Consider the following 16,171-nt stretch of genomic DNA (forward strand, 5'->3'; position numbering starts at 1 on the left):
ACTTACTGCAACTTCTGCATGTGTGTCTTTTTCATGGTTTGGAGAGGCAAAGCGTGAAATGGACACGGTGCACCGGCAGGTCTATTACAAGTTTTGGCATGATTTTAGGTTGTGCCTTCACGGTGCAATAAAAACGTAAAATTCATACATATAAATGCAATATTACAAATTTAAACAGCGCAAATGTGAATTTATTTGGCTACATTACAGTAATAGTTACTTATTGGACTTTTTTATATATACACCATAGCATAATATTGTATTGTGTTTTTTAACCTGTATTATCCATTTTTCTGTTGTTTTACTTTATTTTTTGTTTGCTGATTACCTCAGTTATTGCAGATCAGAATGGGAAAACTCTGACCAACAGTGTGAAAGAGACCAAAGCTGCCACTTAAGCTTTAAACATCATACGAGATAATGAGGGACATCCAAGTTTGTGAATCCTGCTCAACATCCCCCCGAAAGAGATTCTGAAGCTTCCTTTATAGTATTTATGTGTTTTTATATGTAGGGGCAAGAACTAAAAGGGGAAAAATTGTGCTGTAGCTTTGATGTGATGCATGTGATGCAGCACTTTTAGTCATGGAAGTATTGTCTATGCTAACACCTCAGATTAAACAACAGACTTTCTGATTCTTAGAGATAATTTACTTCCTAAAATTTGGCTTCTTTGCATAGTGTCTATTTAATACTTTGTTTATGGGTTTCTGAAGACTATGCAAGCATTGATGTACTGAAAGCTAATCAACATCTGAAGAAAAATGTCTCCTCAAAGTATCGTTTTAAATTGTTGCTTTGCTTCCTGTCTCGTTACTCCTGTTTTTTTCCTTCCTGAGTTCCCAGCTGTCTTCACTTCCCTGATCACCCGTGCTGTGTATATACTGGCCAAATCTGCGCTGGTCTGGTGATGGAACATAGGTTCTTTCTCCATGCTAGTACTTTCCCGGTTACGTTTCCTGCAGGCAAAGTCTTAGTCTACGTTTGCCTTTTGTTTTGTATTTTGTGCAACCTCTATAAACGGCTTGCTTTTATTAAGTCCCGTCTACAGGCATCTGCATTTGGGTCCTCTCAACTAAAGGTTGCCTTTTTTTGTTTGTTTTATGTGTTAGATTCTAAAGTATAAAAGAGGATGTACGTGCTGTTAAATAAAAGTTAGATAATGTTATGGATTTATCCAAGTTTAAATATGAAAAGGATTTATATTCAGTTTTTTCTTTGTTTGTTTTTGTTTTTACCCCTGTCTAACCAGTGTTTGGTTTGGTTTTACTTTTTGTTCTTGTCTAGTTTAAGAGGGCTGTTTGTTTTATTATCTGAGTTTACTCAATAAAGTATTTAATTGCGAATTTACACACATTTGGTACTGATTTCATAGACATATTTGAAAAATTATGATATTTAGTATTAATTTAAAATTTGTTTGCAGATTATTTAGTAGATCTGAAACGGTTAGTTGTTTAAAGCCCAGCCTAACAGTTTTGCACGTCTGGCCTTTAGTTTTGTAAAGTGCCATGTCTTATAAAATTATTTCAGAGTGAAATATTGGCATCATTTAATAACACACAATAATACCATAAATTGTTAAACATTCTTTTAATTTATTTTAAGACATGTTTAGTAGTGAAATAACATTAACATTAATTAATAATAAATCACTGACAATCCCCACTTTAAATGCCTGGGACTTTCCACCTTTTGGTTTAAGAATTGAAGAAGCCTCTTGGATAACAGGAAAAAAATACTCATGTAAAGTACAGATAAATGAAAATTCTACTAAAGTACATTAACAAAGTGTTTGTACTTCATTGCTTCACACCTCTGGATATAGCTGTATATTAAACTCTATGGATTAAAAATAGGATCTCACTTAAGGCAGGTCAATTATTATATATATAGCTCCAAATCACAACAACAACATAAAGAAAACAGAGAACATATGTATGTGAAGGCAGACAAGGGAATACTTTTGTATATATACATCTTTGGAGCAGGAGTCGCAAGTTTGATTCCCACCTGGGGCATCTGTATCCAGTAAGAATCCTAGTCTACCCCCCCGCCTTCTAACCAAGCCTACTGCAGACATGAACGAGAGAGAGAAATATGAAGTCATGCCATCTCGGACATCACCCTGATCAACAAGATCCGAGTCAGGTGTCTAGGTACCAGGGCACCCTGATGAGAAGTGGGGTACTGGAACAAGAATGGATTGGTGGGCAAGAGATGAAAATAGGGTGCTGTTGATATGCTACTACACAAGTAACCCCAGCAGAATGGGTTACGTGAAAAGGATGAGCAACCTATGGAATCTTATCATACCCAACAGCCACACTGAGGGTGAAACAACTAGTAGCTCAGTGTTCCAACATTCAGAAAAAGGGACTTCTCTCATAGCTAGAGAGGTGAGGTACAACACACATGGTACGGCAAGGGGGAGCCAAGACGACAGGTCAGGGGGGAGATATCATCACCCCCACCCAAGATTGGGTACCAAGCACCAAGTGATCGAGATAGATCGTTGAGTGTGAGAGGAACTGACCTGAAAGATAGGATCATGGCGAAACTTGAAACCTGGATCCCCCGTAGCCAGTTACCAAGACTATGTGAAGTACCCTCAGAAGATCTACTAGATGATGTGATTGCAGCACTAAGGACGATACCTACCGCCACCATTACGGAGACAACTAAAGTTGAACAGCTACAAAGAGCAATACCCTCCATGATGAAGGAGACTAGAGGCCAAGATCAAGGTATCGGAGCCAACTATGCAGAAAGGTGCGATGAAGAAGGTTCCTAAGAAGTACAGGAAGCTATCCATACCTGAGGCCTTGGAAACTAATAAGCAAAGACTCACAGTCTTGGCCAGCCACTTGAAGAGGTACACCAGAGAGATTAAAGGCAGGAGAATAAACCACCTGTTTTCCACAGAACCAGTCAAGGTGTACTTTCAGTGGCAGAGGAACAATATGCGAACAGCACCACCAAGGCTGGAGACGGAGCAATACTAGAAGAGCATATGGGAGAAGGATGCAACCTATAACAGCAATGCTCAGTGGCTAGTGGATCTGAGAGCAGACCACAGCAACCTCCCTGAACAGGGTCCAGTAACAATCACAGTGGCAGACATCCAAGAAAGGGTCTCCAGTATAAAGAGTTGGACAATGCCAGGCCCGGACATAGTTCACGCCTACAGCCTAAAGAAGCTGACTGCACTCCAAGAGCATCTGGCAGCACAAATGAACCACCTGCTGGTCGACTGGAGACACCCGGAATGGCTAACTGAAGGCCGGAAGGTCCTGATCCTCAAGGACCCCCAGAAGGTACCAGTCCCATCCAACTACCAGCCAATAACCTGCCTCAGTACCACATGGAAGCTCCTGTCAGGCATCTTAGCGGCTAAGATGAACAGGCATATGGCTCAGTGAGCGGGGCACAGAAAGGAATCGGCAAGAATACCAGAGGCGCAAAACACCAGCTACTGGTAGACCGAGCAGTCAGCTAGGCTGACCAACCTGTGCAATGCCTGGATTGACTACAAGAAGGCATATGACTTAATGCCCCACACCTGGATCCTGGAATGCTTAGAACTATACAAGATCAACAGGACCTTAGAGCCTTCATCAGGAACTCAATGGGCATGTGGCATAAAACACTGGAGGCCAACTTCAAGCCCATAGCACAAGTCACCATCAAGTGCGGGGTCTGCCAAGGAGATGCTCCTATGCTGCCATGATTAGTGCCCCACTGCTGTTCTGCATAGGTCTGAACCCCCTCAGTGAGATCATTAACAAGACTGGCTACGGATACGGAATACGGAATGGAGCAGTTGCCAGCCAGTTGAATGACATCAAGCTGTATGCCAAGAGTGAACGAGACATTGATTCATTGATCCACACCACCAGGATATACAGCAATGACATCGGAATGTCATTCGGACTGGAGAAGTGTAGTCGGATGATAACAAAGAAAGGGAAGGTAGTCAGAACTGAGGGATCGAACTACCAGAAGGCAACATTGCAGACATAGAGGACAGCTACAAGTACCTGGGGATCCCACAGGCAAATTGGAACCATGAAGAGGCTGGTAGGTGAACTGCAACCACCAGGTACCCGAAGAGGGTCAGGCAAGTCCTGAGGAGTCAGCTGAATGGTAAGAACAAGATCCGGACTATAAACACCTCTGTCCTGCCCGTGATCAGGTACCTTGCTGGGATAATAAGCTGGCCAAAGGAGAAGATAGAAGCCACTGACATCAAGATAAGGAAGTTCCTGACCATGCATGGAGGGTTTCACCCCAAGTCCACCATTCTGAGGCTGTATGATGGGGACTGGTGAGTGTCAGTACCACAGTCTAGGATGAGACAACGAACATCCACAAATACATCAGGAAGACAGCCCCAACTGACCGTGTGCTCAGTGAATACCTCAGGCAGGAGAAACTCAAGGCACCATCATGGAAGGACAGGCCCCTGCACGGTATGTACCACCAGCAGATAGAGGAAGTGGCCGACATCCAGAAATCCTACCAATGGCTGGACAAAGCTGGACTGAAAGACAGCGCAGAGGCACTAATCATGGCAGCACAGGAACAAGCTCTGAGCACCAGATCCAGGCTAGGGTCTACCACACCAGGCAAGACCCCACGTGCAGGCTGTGTAAAGATGCCCCTGAGACAATGCAGCACATAACAGCAGGGTGCAAATGCTAGCAGGCAGGGCATACATGGAATGCCATAACCAAGTGGCCGACATAGTGTACAGGAACATCTGTGCCGAGTATAACCTGGAAGTCCCGAGGTCAAAATGGGAGATGCCCCCAAGGGTGGTGCAGAATGACTGAGCTAAGATCCTGTGGGACTTCCAGATGGTGGCTAACCAACCGGATATAGTGGTGGTAGACGTAGCAATACCGAATGACAGCAACATCAGGAAGAAGGAACACGGAAGCTTGAGAAATCAAGCTCTCAGGCCTCTGGTAGAGTCCCATATAGACTGCCCACAGGGGCGAGAGGAGATTTTTTTTAATATAGTGACCTATATATAAGTCTGCCATGTCCTTTTACCTTTTTCAAGACCAGAACAGGTTATGTACACATGATTTTATAAAACATAGGTCAGCATTCAATAAAGATAATGTGTGTGTGTTTGTGTGAAAGAGAGTGAGTGAGAGTGACAGAAAAAGAGAGAGTGAAAAACATTTTTGGAGGAAAAAACTGGATAATAGAGAACTGTCTGTGATCAAGCCACATAAATATTCTTTTTTGATGCTCTTCCAAACCCTCTTCATTGATTATTTACATTTGCTTACATCCTAACGTATTTTTTATGCCCTCCTTTTATTTGTTTAAATGTTTCTAAATAATCAAGCACTGTTTAGTTGCAAACTGAGACCTGAACAGCGACCACATGAGTGAAATAGTGAAAGAAAGAATTGTTATCTTTCATCATTAAACCTTTCATAGTAAAGCCTTGGTATTTCCTGTTGTGACAAGCATTTCCTAATCAAATGAAGTCACCCTGCCCTTTAAACAAATGTAGGTCATGTTTGAAAATAGGACAATATTAACATATATCACATATTTTATTATTTTGTTGGCCAAATTTGCAAATTTCCACTCTTTAGCTTCTGATTGTGCAATATTTTATGCCAGCTTGATGTGTTTATTGACTGAACAAGTCAAGTGTAGCCCCTGCTTTTTTTTTTAAACCAGGAAGAAAATGTGCTGTTAAAATGACTCATTCATTTTTTTTTAAACTACGACATTCATAGTGTAGAGGTGTACATGTCTGTACCTGATTATCCCTACCTGCTTTGGGTGTGACGACTACCTTCCGGGTTACAGTACACATTCGCAGTCCCAGTGCTTGAACACATGGCATGATAGCAGGTCTTTAGACCTGTCCGTGTAATTTGGGAGAAGGTAAGAAAAATCTCTTAAGATCTGCAAATGACAAATGGAAGTTTTATTTGAAGTTAGTGTTTGGTTCTTTACATGGAGAAGGCTATAAATATTTTATGTGATCGGCCAGTGATGAAATGACTATTTAAATGTATCACATTCCATAAACTGAATGTAAGACCTTATTTTACAAATAGTTTAAGCTAAGACATAAGACGAACTCATTTTAGTTTTGTTTTTACATCCATTAACATGAAGTAAAGTGAAAGTGTGAAGATGGCAAACAGACCAGCCCTGCCCACCTCTGAAGGTGGAGAAGTATATGTAACAAGTAAAACCAGTGATTCCTTCTCATTTTTGGATGTCCTCCATGCCAATCAGTTTAAAGGAGAGTTTGTTGAACCTCAACACGCTGAGCAAGTGGAGGAAAACTTTTACAGAGGGGCCCCACCGAACTGGTTAAACTTCTATATCAGTGAACAAGCAGTGTCAGATGGCACTGCAACTCCTTTTATCAAACGAGATGGATATGAAACCCTGAAGGATCAAATTCACCTGAGAAGAAAAGGCCCTGGGACATCAACAATTAAACTGTTTCATCAACAAGGATGTGGGGGAACCACACTGGCTATGCAGGTGCTGTGGGACTTGAGGAAAACCTTCAGATGTGCTGTTTTGACAGGCTCAACATTAGATATCACAAAGGTTGCACAAGATGTGGTCAGCCTTTTTACAGCAGGTAGCCATGGCCACCAGAAAACTGTGCTGTTGTTACTAAATGATGAGTTCATATTGGAAATCCTCCAGGACAGGATTATGGAAGAGATTGCTGAACAGGATATAGATATTGATGTGCCTGTAGTAATTTTACTGAACTGTGTGAGAAGCAGTGACGGGATTATCCACCAAAAGGAGCGTTCTTATGAACTGAGACAAAAATTCAAGAGGAAAATGAGAAAATCTATCATTCTCAAAAAATCTCTCTCAGCCAGAGAGCAAGCAGACTTTGATATGAAAAAAGAAGAGCTTAGCAGAAGATTTGGTGATCGATGCAAGCAGTTTCATGGTTTTAACATTCTGCAGTCTAATTTCTCTGAAGGCTACATCAGGAATGCATGTGCTACATTTGAACATATCAAAAGAACAAATAAACCACTGAAGACACAGCTTGCTGCCTTCCTGTGTCTGCTGAACGCCTATGCACCAGGTTCATATATCCTGGAGTCTCAGTGCCTGGACTTCCTCAGACATGAAGATGAAGATGACTTTACACTGGAGGATCAAATGCAGCCTTTCAGTCATATGATCATCACCTTCCAACAAGATGGAAGATCTGAAAAAAAGGTTTGCATGGCTCACAATATGATAGCGCAATATTGTACTGAACTGTTGGCTAATGCAGGTGTGACCAGAAGTGACACAACAAGAAATTTCTTGAACAGTTTTTGCAGAAGTTATGTTCCTCCATATTTGCTTGGGTTTATCAAAGACATGCTAACCAAAAGAGAAATGATAATAGAGGACCCAACTGATGGCATTAAAGAGAAGAAAGAAAAGTTTTCCAGACTGATTCAAGATATTACAAAGAGAGATGATGACAAAAAGGAAGGCAAACATCAGAGTCTGTCAGTCTTGAAGGTGGCCTCAAAAAAATTTGATGACAACCCACTTTTTCCACAAACTCTTGCTCGTTTTTATTATATTGAACTAGAAGACTACAATGAGGCAGAAATTTGGGCAAAAAAAGCAAAGCAGAGAGCACCTTGGAGTTCATATGTTGCAGATACACTAGGCCAAGTCCATAAGAACCACCTGAAGAACCTAAAAGTTTCTGCCAAGCCAAGAGAAATTTTGCAGCTTGCCCAAAAAGGCATGGAAGCGTTTGAAGATGAAGAACGACTTGCTGAGAATGAGCACATGAAAGGCAAACAGGGAGATGGGAATATAAAAGTCTTGCGTGCTTTAAACACCAGAGGGCAGTTTTGTTATCTGGAAGTTTGCAGCCTGTTGTATGACCATCTTATCAGACATGATGAACTTTGGAAGCAAGTTCTCACAAAGACCGTGTCACTGGACTCTGTCAGGAAATCCCTCAGAGATGAGAAACTTTTCAGGTTTAAGGAGCTAGTAAACAGCCTCAGAGATATGGTTGAGAAAAGATTTGAATTTTTCGACAATTTTTTAACTTATTCATATTCTGTTGTAAAGAAAGAAGATCCAGCCTACATTTCCAGAAAGACAATAGAATGTTACAAAAAGTATGTTGGAGATGCTGAACCAAATGATCAACTCCAGAAAGCCTTCCACAAACTTAAACAAAAACTGGCTGTCACTTCTCCAGGAGTACTTTCATGTCTTGAAAGATGCACTAGATCAGACACCAAGGACATTGCTGTACAGTGGAAAGAAATCTGTCAGCACAAATACTCTACTAGACATGCCTTACTCAACTACATTCTGGCCAATATCATGCTGATAAATATGAAAGAAACTCCCTCCAGCTCCGACTACCAAAGCAGCTTTACAGAGAAAATGCCACTGGCTCCTGAGATGCAGCCTGAGTTTCACATGTTAGCCCTGCTGTTGTGTTGGCCTACAGATGGTGAAGACAATTTGGCCTCTGACCTCCATCATTTAATCAAAAATATTCTGCAATCCTATGAACAAGAATATAAGTCACTCTTTCAGTCAAGGTACCTTCGACCCCTATTTTTTCTTGGACCGGGTCAGGGTCTGAACAGATTTGTTCACAGACGCAACCTTGAGATCTTGTGGACTCAAGATGCACTGAAAGCCTCAAACACAAACTGGAGGAACGACGATATTTTCAGAGATCCAACAGTCCAAGGCAAACTTCTCAGAGTTAAAGGGGTGGTGAGAAATTACAGGCTGTATGCAATATTTGGCGGCACAGAGATCAAGTTGGATGTTAACCGAAAAGACAGCCTCTGGAAATCAGGCCATGTGTTCTTTTATCTTGGATTTACAATCAGTGGTCCTGTTGCTTACAGCGTTCACAGAAGAACTGAGGGTAAGAAAATTAAATTATTAAAATTCTTTCCCTTAACAAATTAAATGCTTTCCTCTTTGAGTATTACATTTTTGCATATTATAATAACAATCAATTTTTTAATAGAGCTAGGTTGAATTGACCAAATGGTGTTTCCTCCATTTTTCTGCTTGAAAGATGCTAAGATTAAAAAACATGTATTTTATGTACTTATATCATATAGAAATCTCACACAAGGTAAAGTAACGTTAAAATTGTGTTAGAATTATTTAATTTTGTGAGCTAGCTCTTTAAACGTTAACTTTGCTTTAAGAAGAACCTTCTGAGAGACTTCTGGAAGCTTTTGGCAATGAAATGGTAAGTTTCTGTTTCTGTGGATTTTTTTTTTGTACTCATTTATTGCATCTTACATAATCGTGAAAGTTTTACATTTTAAATGACCGTGATAATGTAAAAATATATTGTACAACAGGACTCCAGTCAGTGGACTAAGCAGAAACCTGAAGTCCAGATAAAGGACAAGGTTCATACGTACAGGTGAAGGTTATCACTAATTACAAGACACACAATAAAGTGGTTTGGGTGTAAAATGTACCACTTTGTACTATTTGTTTTGTGCCGTTTCTGTTCGTACATATGAACAGAGCAGTTTGTCTTGTCTATTCAAATTCAGCCTGCAGTCTGAAAGTGGCAACTATGAATGCAGCGAGTCTGCCTTGCGGTGGGTTTGTAAGGAAACGGTCAGCTTCAGATACCAGTTTAGCTCATGGGAGCGATTCATGAGGAAACCTGTATGCATGGACTACATACCAGCAGGACCCCTAATGGACATCAAAGTCACAGATGGGAAGCTAGAGGAAGTCCATCTGCCGCACTGGATCTGTACAGGTGAGAAGTCGTAAAACACATATGATTGTTTTATTACGGTAATAAAGATATTTATGGACACATGACTGTTTGTGTTTTGCAGGTGAAAATGCGGCGATGTCAGACATATTTCGAGTTCTGCATGTGGACAGCAGTGGAGATTATTTGGAGCAAGTGTCTGAAATGACATCATCCCATGTGAAGTTAAACCAGCCGGACTTCTCTCTAAGAGGAGCCATGATCCTAAAGAAACTGGGCCTGTATCTAAAAGTTTTTGCAGACGTGTTGATATACACAAGAATCACATCTGGCCTCACTCTGCACGTTTACCTGGTCCCACATGATCCTCTAATACAACAGGTAATACAATGTCACATACTGGAGCAACAATACAAAGGAGAAGTGAGGAAAAATATCATCAAGGTGATATATAATAACAAACAGAGAAATAAACTGCTCTCATTGATAAATACAAAAACACAGTGACACTACAAGGCAGCAAATTAATAGAGTTTGGTCTCTAAATAATTTGACAATATTTTTGTTGACTTTCAGCTGGCAAAACAATATAAAAAATGAAAAATATAAAAAATACTGTGTTAACTGTTAAGAAATTACAGCCATTTTTTAATGCACAGTCTTCTGTTCAGAGGCTCAAATGCAATTTAAAAATTTTTCAAAAGATCAGCCGTAAGCTTTTGTTCTCTTTTAAAATAATTTGTTCTTGCTTTTTTTCCTCGTCAGGGAGATAGATTGCAGTAGTGCAAATTCATTTTCTCATCTTAATATAAACATAAAATACACGTATAAAGAAATGAATAGATATAAACATAATATCTGATTCTTGTATGTGAAGAATGGTCAATTTTTCCGTGTTTCAGGAAGTGGAGAAGAAGGAGAAATCTGACGGATTCAGAAAAATCAGAAAGACAAGTCCTATTGACCCTGTACAGCTGGAGAGTTATTTCTACCTCTCAACAGACTGGGACACAGCAGAAATCTGCCCTGAGGTTTGGACTAAGTTGTACTTGTGTTCATTGCACCATAACATAGAAACAGCAAAAATCCTCAAGTTTCCATAAAATGTTTTCTCTACAGAAACAGCAGTTCATGTTGGAGAGGAGCGACACTAATTTCTTTGAGGTGGTCATTGAAAATGTGAAAAGCGACTTTGGAAACTTGAAACTGAAACTTGAAGTTGAGCACAGGGGAGGAAAGGAAAAGGACACCGTCTGGATGTGCACTATCGGAACAGGTTAGTGTTTTATACGTTTTTGCCCTGATGCAACTCATCTAAACTATAAACAGCCACCATTTGACCAATGTGAACAAGACATAATTTAAAAAGAAAATCAGGTTTTGAAACAACTTAAAAACAAACCTGAGAGAAACAAAACAAAAAGCAGTTTTTCTTTTTCACCCATTTGCTGTAAATTGTTCGCTGTGGTCTGGATCATTGTCCTTTTGCATGATTTCCAGTTTGATCCCATGGCTATAAAACAAAGCCCAAACCATCACCCTTCCACCGCCGTGCTCTACAGTTGGTTTGAGGTGTTTGTGCTCATACGCTGTTTGGTTTTCTCCAAATGTAAATGGTAAATGTAGTGCTGTGCATTTTGTTCAAACATGCCTACTTAGGTCTCACCTATCCAAAATATATTGTTTTTTTTCACATGCAGCATTACTGCTGTTCTTTTAGATAGAAGAGATTTTCCCTCTTTCCAAAAAAAGCCTGTTCAAAACTTGTTCAGTCTTTTTGTAATTGTACTCTCATTAACTTTAATATTTAATGTGCTGAGGCCTGCACAGTTTCAGATGTAGCTCTTGGGTTTCTTGCAGCTTCTCTGAGCAGGGCATGGTCTAACACTGGGATGAATTTACTGGGATAGTGACTCCTGTGTTGACTGGAAGCCGTCTTGAATGTTTTCTATTTGCAAATGATTTTTCTTCCCAGACTGAAGAACATCAGCAATTTCTTCTTAATAATTATTATTGCTTTCCTATTTGGAATTGTGTTAACACACACCTGAATGCTCCAGACTAGGAAACTACTGAACGACTGCTTTTGTAGAGGTACTCGCACATGCTGATGATCAATAATCTAGTGCATTTCTGTATCAGCACCTGGCTTATGCTTTCTCTCTTAACTCCTGTGGAAGCAGTAAGCAGTGTGCTTAGTTCTGTAGCATTTTAATTTTCGTTAAATAATGACAGTGTAATACGTCATGTTGCTGTTCATCTGAGGTTTTAGTAATTTTACAGGCTTGTAAAGACCAGGTGATTTTCATTAGGTGCTGATATGTAAAACCGTAGAACTGAAAAACCTTCCTTTTTCATAGCTATGTATAAGTATATATATATATAGATATGTATATATATAAATAACTATAATATAGAGCATTACAACTTGCCGTGTTATATTATTTTTTATTTGTGCTTTGTGGGCAGCATTTCATGGATCGCCATTGGACAGCTCTGATGGACAGTGAGCGAGGCAGCAGTCGTTCTAGACGAACTTCGGGAAAAAATATCTGATCTCCAATGAGAAATTTGATGCTGTGAAAAATTTAAATGAGCCAAATGAAAGATTATTCAAAGATGAGCTCTATGAAGTCTCTGAGGTTTCTCATGTATGAGCTTGAGGGATCTCAATGTATTGTTTAGGGAATGTAAAAATATGAACCACATTTTAAAAGTTTTTTTTATTTAACTCAACCAAATATAGATTTTTCTCTTTTTAAAAAAAAGGCTATGTTTATTTTTTAAAATTGTTTATCTTTTTTTTTTTTTTTAATCTGAGTAATTTAATCTCTTTTATGTTTTTCTACAACATGGGATACAAATGTTAATGTTTACTCAGAATACACGCAAATATTCTGATATATTATATTGTATAATATATAAAATATATTTAAATAAAAAATACCTGATTGCTACAATTTTAATTTTTGGTCACAGAAATTAAAAATGCTACATTTTGTGTCCAAAGGTTAAAAAAAAAAAGTACAGTGACATGTTGTATATTAAAGTGAACAAAGTTTACAATGAAGCAGAAGAACCAGAAAAATAAATATGGAAATATTTTAAGATGGAAAAATGTGTGGGGTTTTATTTCGCAGGTCACAGAACGAGACAAATATAAATGTGTACAGTTTTTTTCCAATGCAGATAATCCATTTTTACAGGATGCTACTGAGGAATGATGGGTAATAAATTAGATCAAACTGATACTTGTACATAATGAGGTGGAAAGCTATTGGTTCATCTGAGCGATGAGCCCCTCCAGCTCTGGACGCGCCTTGAACCGTGCTTGGAAATCAGCTTCGGTGTGCTGAGAGGTACAGAGGGAGAAGAGAAGTGGATTAGTACTAAAAATTATTATATGACCAAAAACTACACATGCACACTGATTTTAAGGGTAAGTTGGAGTTTGGTTTGTTATAGTGAGCACTTCTACAATTATGGACCAAAAGATGAACATGCAACAGCTAACTCACCTCCGTCACAGAGAGCTGAACTCCCTCTGGTTGATTCTTTAAGAGGACGTCCATGAAGACGGGACACAGCGCGGCGTTCAGAGTGCTCAGCTGGACAAAAGGTCATAACACTGTTAGCAGTTAGGTCTTTAAAACCTCTCATTACACCTGCAGCACCTGCAGTTTGAGCTGAAAGCACAAAAAAAGAACAAAAAACACAACAAGCCAGTTCTTACCTGAATGACTCGGTGGTGAGTCTTGAGGACAGCATCGACGTACGTCTTGGTGCCTTGCTCCTGCATCAGCATGACCTCTGTGCTCTTTGTTGGTAAAGCATAGCTGTATGTGGGAAGCATTAAAGAGCATTAAAACTTCAGTCTACTAGTTAAGTCTACTACAAAGAAAAAAAAACAACTCACTGTAATATATTTGTAAGATGAGAATTTGGTAGATTATCTGTATCCATGACTCTTTTCGCATTTGTTTACAAGCACTTACATTGTCAGTGCGCTTTCTACTTCATCTTTATTTGTAAATAGAAAAATAACAGGGCTGTTTGTTCTATTAATTTATCCTGATGAAGGTCTGAAGACTGAAATATCACAAAAAAGCTCATTCAAGAGAACAAGAGTGGGATTTTTTTAAGCTTTCATCCCACACACTGAGGCAATGCAGAGGAACTCTGCTGCCACCTAGTGACCAAAGTCTGAAATATCAAGGTTTAAAACTTGATCGTCTACCATCCTTACTGTTGCTTTGACAGTTTAACTATGTCAGTCCCTTAATGTGGAACAAATATCTAAATAATTTTTATTCCATCCTATAGAGGGAAAAACAGCTTATACAAATCTGCAGTTCATCCTAACCAAATGTTTCTATCTGCTTAGTTAATTGTTAATTACACACACATAAGAGAGAAGAGCGGGGACCTTTGATACTCGCTCTACCAAAGAGAGTGAACCAAATCTGATTTAATGTTGTTCATATATGGAAAAGAATAAAAACAGTTTAACTTCAAACATCTAATCTTAATGAATAGGGGGCAGTTATAACAGAAAGTGGAAATTTTCCTATTGAACTTAACATAGTTTCCATCTCAGCTCCTTAAGTGACTCGGTTAAATGTTACCTGCTGACCTGCAGTGATCAGAAACCTCAGACCCGCCATCCAAACGTCCTCACCTGTCTGCCACTTTGATGCCGAGCCGGTTGCAGAAGTTATGGATGTACTGGGAGTAATGTTCCACAACAGTCATGTCATATCCTGACACGTTCACATTCAGAGTGCCGTACGCTGTATCTGTCGCAGACATGATCTGTTTCATCTGCTGCTTGTCCTTCTTTTTCCTCGGCTGAAACCAACAAAACAGAAAAGGTCCAGACAGTGTCTTCAGTTAACTCTAGCCTGCAAACAATTTAAAATTCACTCTGGTAACCACAAGTAAGCCAGCAGTCTGACACTGAAGAGTTTTGTGAGGACAGTCTGGTGGTATGAGGTCTTTAAGATGAGATAGGCCTGATTATTCAAAACTGTGTGTGTGTGTGTGAGGAGAATGTTTTTAAATTCATTTCTGGATTTAGCAGGTAGCCACTCAATATATTCTCCACTTGGAGTCTTACCGCTTGCTTAGGTAACAGATATTTCCACCTCCCAATGCCGTGGGTTGGCATGCCCTTGTACTGTCGTTCATTTACAGAGTGTGTGCCTAAGAAGAGAACAAACAACACTTTCAATATTCTGCAGCAGCACAAGCAGTTTGCATTGAGTTTGCATACACAGGATACAAATACTCACACCAAACAGGATGCCGGATGGACGGTGCAACCCTTTAAAGATTACAGAACACATGTTAATCATAAATAGTATCAGAAGGAAAGAAATCATCTCACCGCGATGTGTTTAGAAACATAAAATATTCTACGGTCTAACAATTGAGACTTGTTGTAAATGTCTGTGCTTCAACCTGTTTTAAAAACGTCCATATTTTAACCTAAATGCCTAATTAAATTAAACATATAATGTCTACAACTGGGACAACCGAAAAAGCAAGGCAAAGACTTACCGACAAGGTGTCAGCGATTTATTCAGCAGCAGCGCCTGCTGTGCGACAGACGCCTGCACCTGGAGACACACAGAACAACATCACCTGTCAAACAGTGTAGCCCAGCAGTATTTGGATATCCTCCTTCAGTATATCGATAAACCCCCATTGTGGTCTTCCTCTTTTCCTCCTTCCCTGGCAGCTCCATCTACAACATCCTCTGTTTTTCCAGTTACCTCTACAGGAGCCAGAAAAGACAACAACGACACAAGCACGGGGCTCATTCTGGCTGCAGACTGACAGGAAGCTAACTTAGCTCCAGCACAGCTCTGACCTCTGTGAAGTCAGCAAACCTTTAGCAGAGAAAACACAAACAAGCGGGACGTCACCTTCCGGAAGACAGGATTCATCACTCCGCCTCTCTGTGTCGATATTTAATGTCAGATATGCTCAGACGAAACTCCTCACAGAACTACATCTGCTTAGGATGAATAACAGGCAATAACACACGCACTGGTGCAGACGCCGGAAGTCCGTGCTGTTTTTTGTCCGTCGGCTAAACAAGGGAGTACAACCGTTCCGGGTGTCGTCCCAAAACGTGATTACAGATGTCTCCGTGTGCTCTGTGTTTTTTAATGCCTAATATAGTTCCTTATAGTGGTAAATAAGCTGTAGACAACATGATTTGCAAAGGGGCTATATGTAGAATAAAGAATTGGCCTGTTTTACAAGTATAAACTAAGACCATTGCACTACATTCAAGCACTTCAACCCGTCCTCTGTGTGCCTTCATGTTGTTTTGTATATATTCTTGATATTTATTCAGCTGTTTTACCAAGTATATTTCATTCCACGCACGGTTGGTGTGGAGCATCCACGGCG

At 39.8% G+C, this 16,171-nt stretch overlaps 3 protein-coding genes across 6 annotated transcripts in view; 2 read left to right on the top strand and 1 right to left on the bottom strand.

Annotated features, from left to right (window-relative positions):
- LOC100701880 (sterile alpha motif domain-containing protein 9) overlaps nt 1-1,350 on the top strand; it is a 29,082-nt gene extending 27,732 nt beyond the window's left edge. For both annotated transcript variants that reach the window (XM_019355081.2, XM_003459402.5), the window contains exon 3: nt 334-1,350. In XM_019355081.2, the coding sequence (XP_019210626.1) occupies nt 334-398 (65 nt within the window). In that variant the 3' untranslated portion in view covers nt 399-1,350. The remainder of the gene's footprint in view (nt 1-333) is intronic.
- Nucleotides 1,351-5,817: 4,467 nt separating this feature from the next.
- LOC109194346 (NACHT, LRR and PYD domains-containing protein 1b allele 5) lies at nt 5,818-12,639 on the top strand. 3 transcript variants are annotated; one of them, XM_005464954.4, is made up of 9 exons: nt 5,818-5,916; nt 6,154-8,926; nt 9,219-9,262; nt 9,378-9,442; nt 9,579-9,793; nt 9,876-10,132; nt 10,654-10,782; nt 10,871-11,027; nt 12,221-12,639. In XM_005464954.4, the coding sequence occupies exons 2-9, from the start codon at nt 6,172-6,174 to the stop codon at nt 12,259-12,261; spliced, it is 3,663 nt and encodes a 1,220-aa protein (XP_005465011.2). In that variant the 5' UTR covers nt 5,818-5,916; nt 6,154-6,171; the 3' UTR covers nt 12,262-12,639. The 3 variants fall into 3 exon arrangements, with proteins under 3 accessions (XP_005465011.2, XP_025756253.1, XP_025756256.1); XM_025900468.1 differs by having other exon boundaries at nt 9,222-9,262; XM_025900471.1 differs by lacking the exons at nt 5,818-5,916; nt 6,154-8,926 and having other exon boundaries at nt 8,964-9,262; nt 12,221-12,634.
- A 214-nt stretch (nt 12,640-12,853) lies between these two features.
- mrpl48 (mitochondrial ribosomal protein L48) lies at nt 12,854-15,846 on the bottom strand. The gene is made up of 8 exons (XM_003459401.5): nt 15,679-15,846; nt 15,311-15,369; nt 15,043-15,074; nt 14,868-14,953; nt 14,430-14,599; nt 13,485-13,587; nt 13,270-13,359; nt 12,854-13,103 (listed from the first exon to the last, which is right to left on the bottom strand). Exons 1-8 carry the CDS (start codon nt 15,697-15,699, stop codon nt 13,026-13,028), a joined length of 639 nt encoding a protein of 212 aa, XP_003459449.1. The 5' UTR covers nt 15,700-15,846; the 3' UTR covers nt 12,854-13,025.
- Nucleotides 15,847-16,171: the final 325 nt, after the last annotated feature.

This window comes from Oreochromis niloticus, linkage group LG3 (genome assembly GCF_001858045.2).
Source record: "Oreochromis niloticus isolate F11D_XX linkage group LG3, O_niloticus_UMD_NMBU, whole genome shotgun sequence".
Classification (NCBI taxonomy): Eukaryota; Metazoa; Chordata; class Actinopteri; order Cichliformes; family Cichlidae; genus Oreochromis; species Oreochromis niloticus.

Excerpts from the sequence above, each read along its gene's own strand:
- LOC109194346 (XM_005464954.4), top strand. The coding sequence starts at position 6,172 with ATGGCAAACAGACCAGCCCTGCCCACCTCTGAAGGTGGAGAAGTATAT. Across the intron at positions 9,263-9,377 it reads AAGCTTTTGGCAATGAAATG|GACTCCAGTCAGTGGACTAA; the intron begins GTAAGTTTCTGT and ends ATTGTACAACAG. Across the intron at positions 11,028-12,220 it reads GATGTGCACTATCGGAACAG|CATTTCATGGATCGCCATTG; the intron begins GTTAGTGTTTTA and ends CTTTGTGGGCAG.
- mrpl48 (XM_003459401.5), bottom strand. The coding sequence starts at position 15,699 with ATGAATCCTGTCTTCCGGAAG. Across the intron at positions 14,954-15,042 it reads CATCCGGCATCCTGTTTGGT|GCACACACTCTGTAAATGAA; the intron begins GTGAGTATTTGT and ends TTCTCTTCTTAG. Across the intron at positions 14,600-14,867 it reads ATCTGTTACCTAAGCAAGCG|CCGAGGAAAAAGAAGGACAA; the intron begins GTAAGACTCCAA and ends TGTTGGTTTCAG.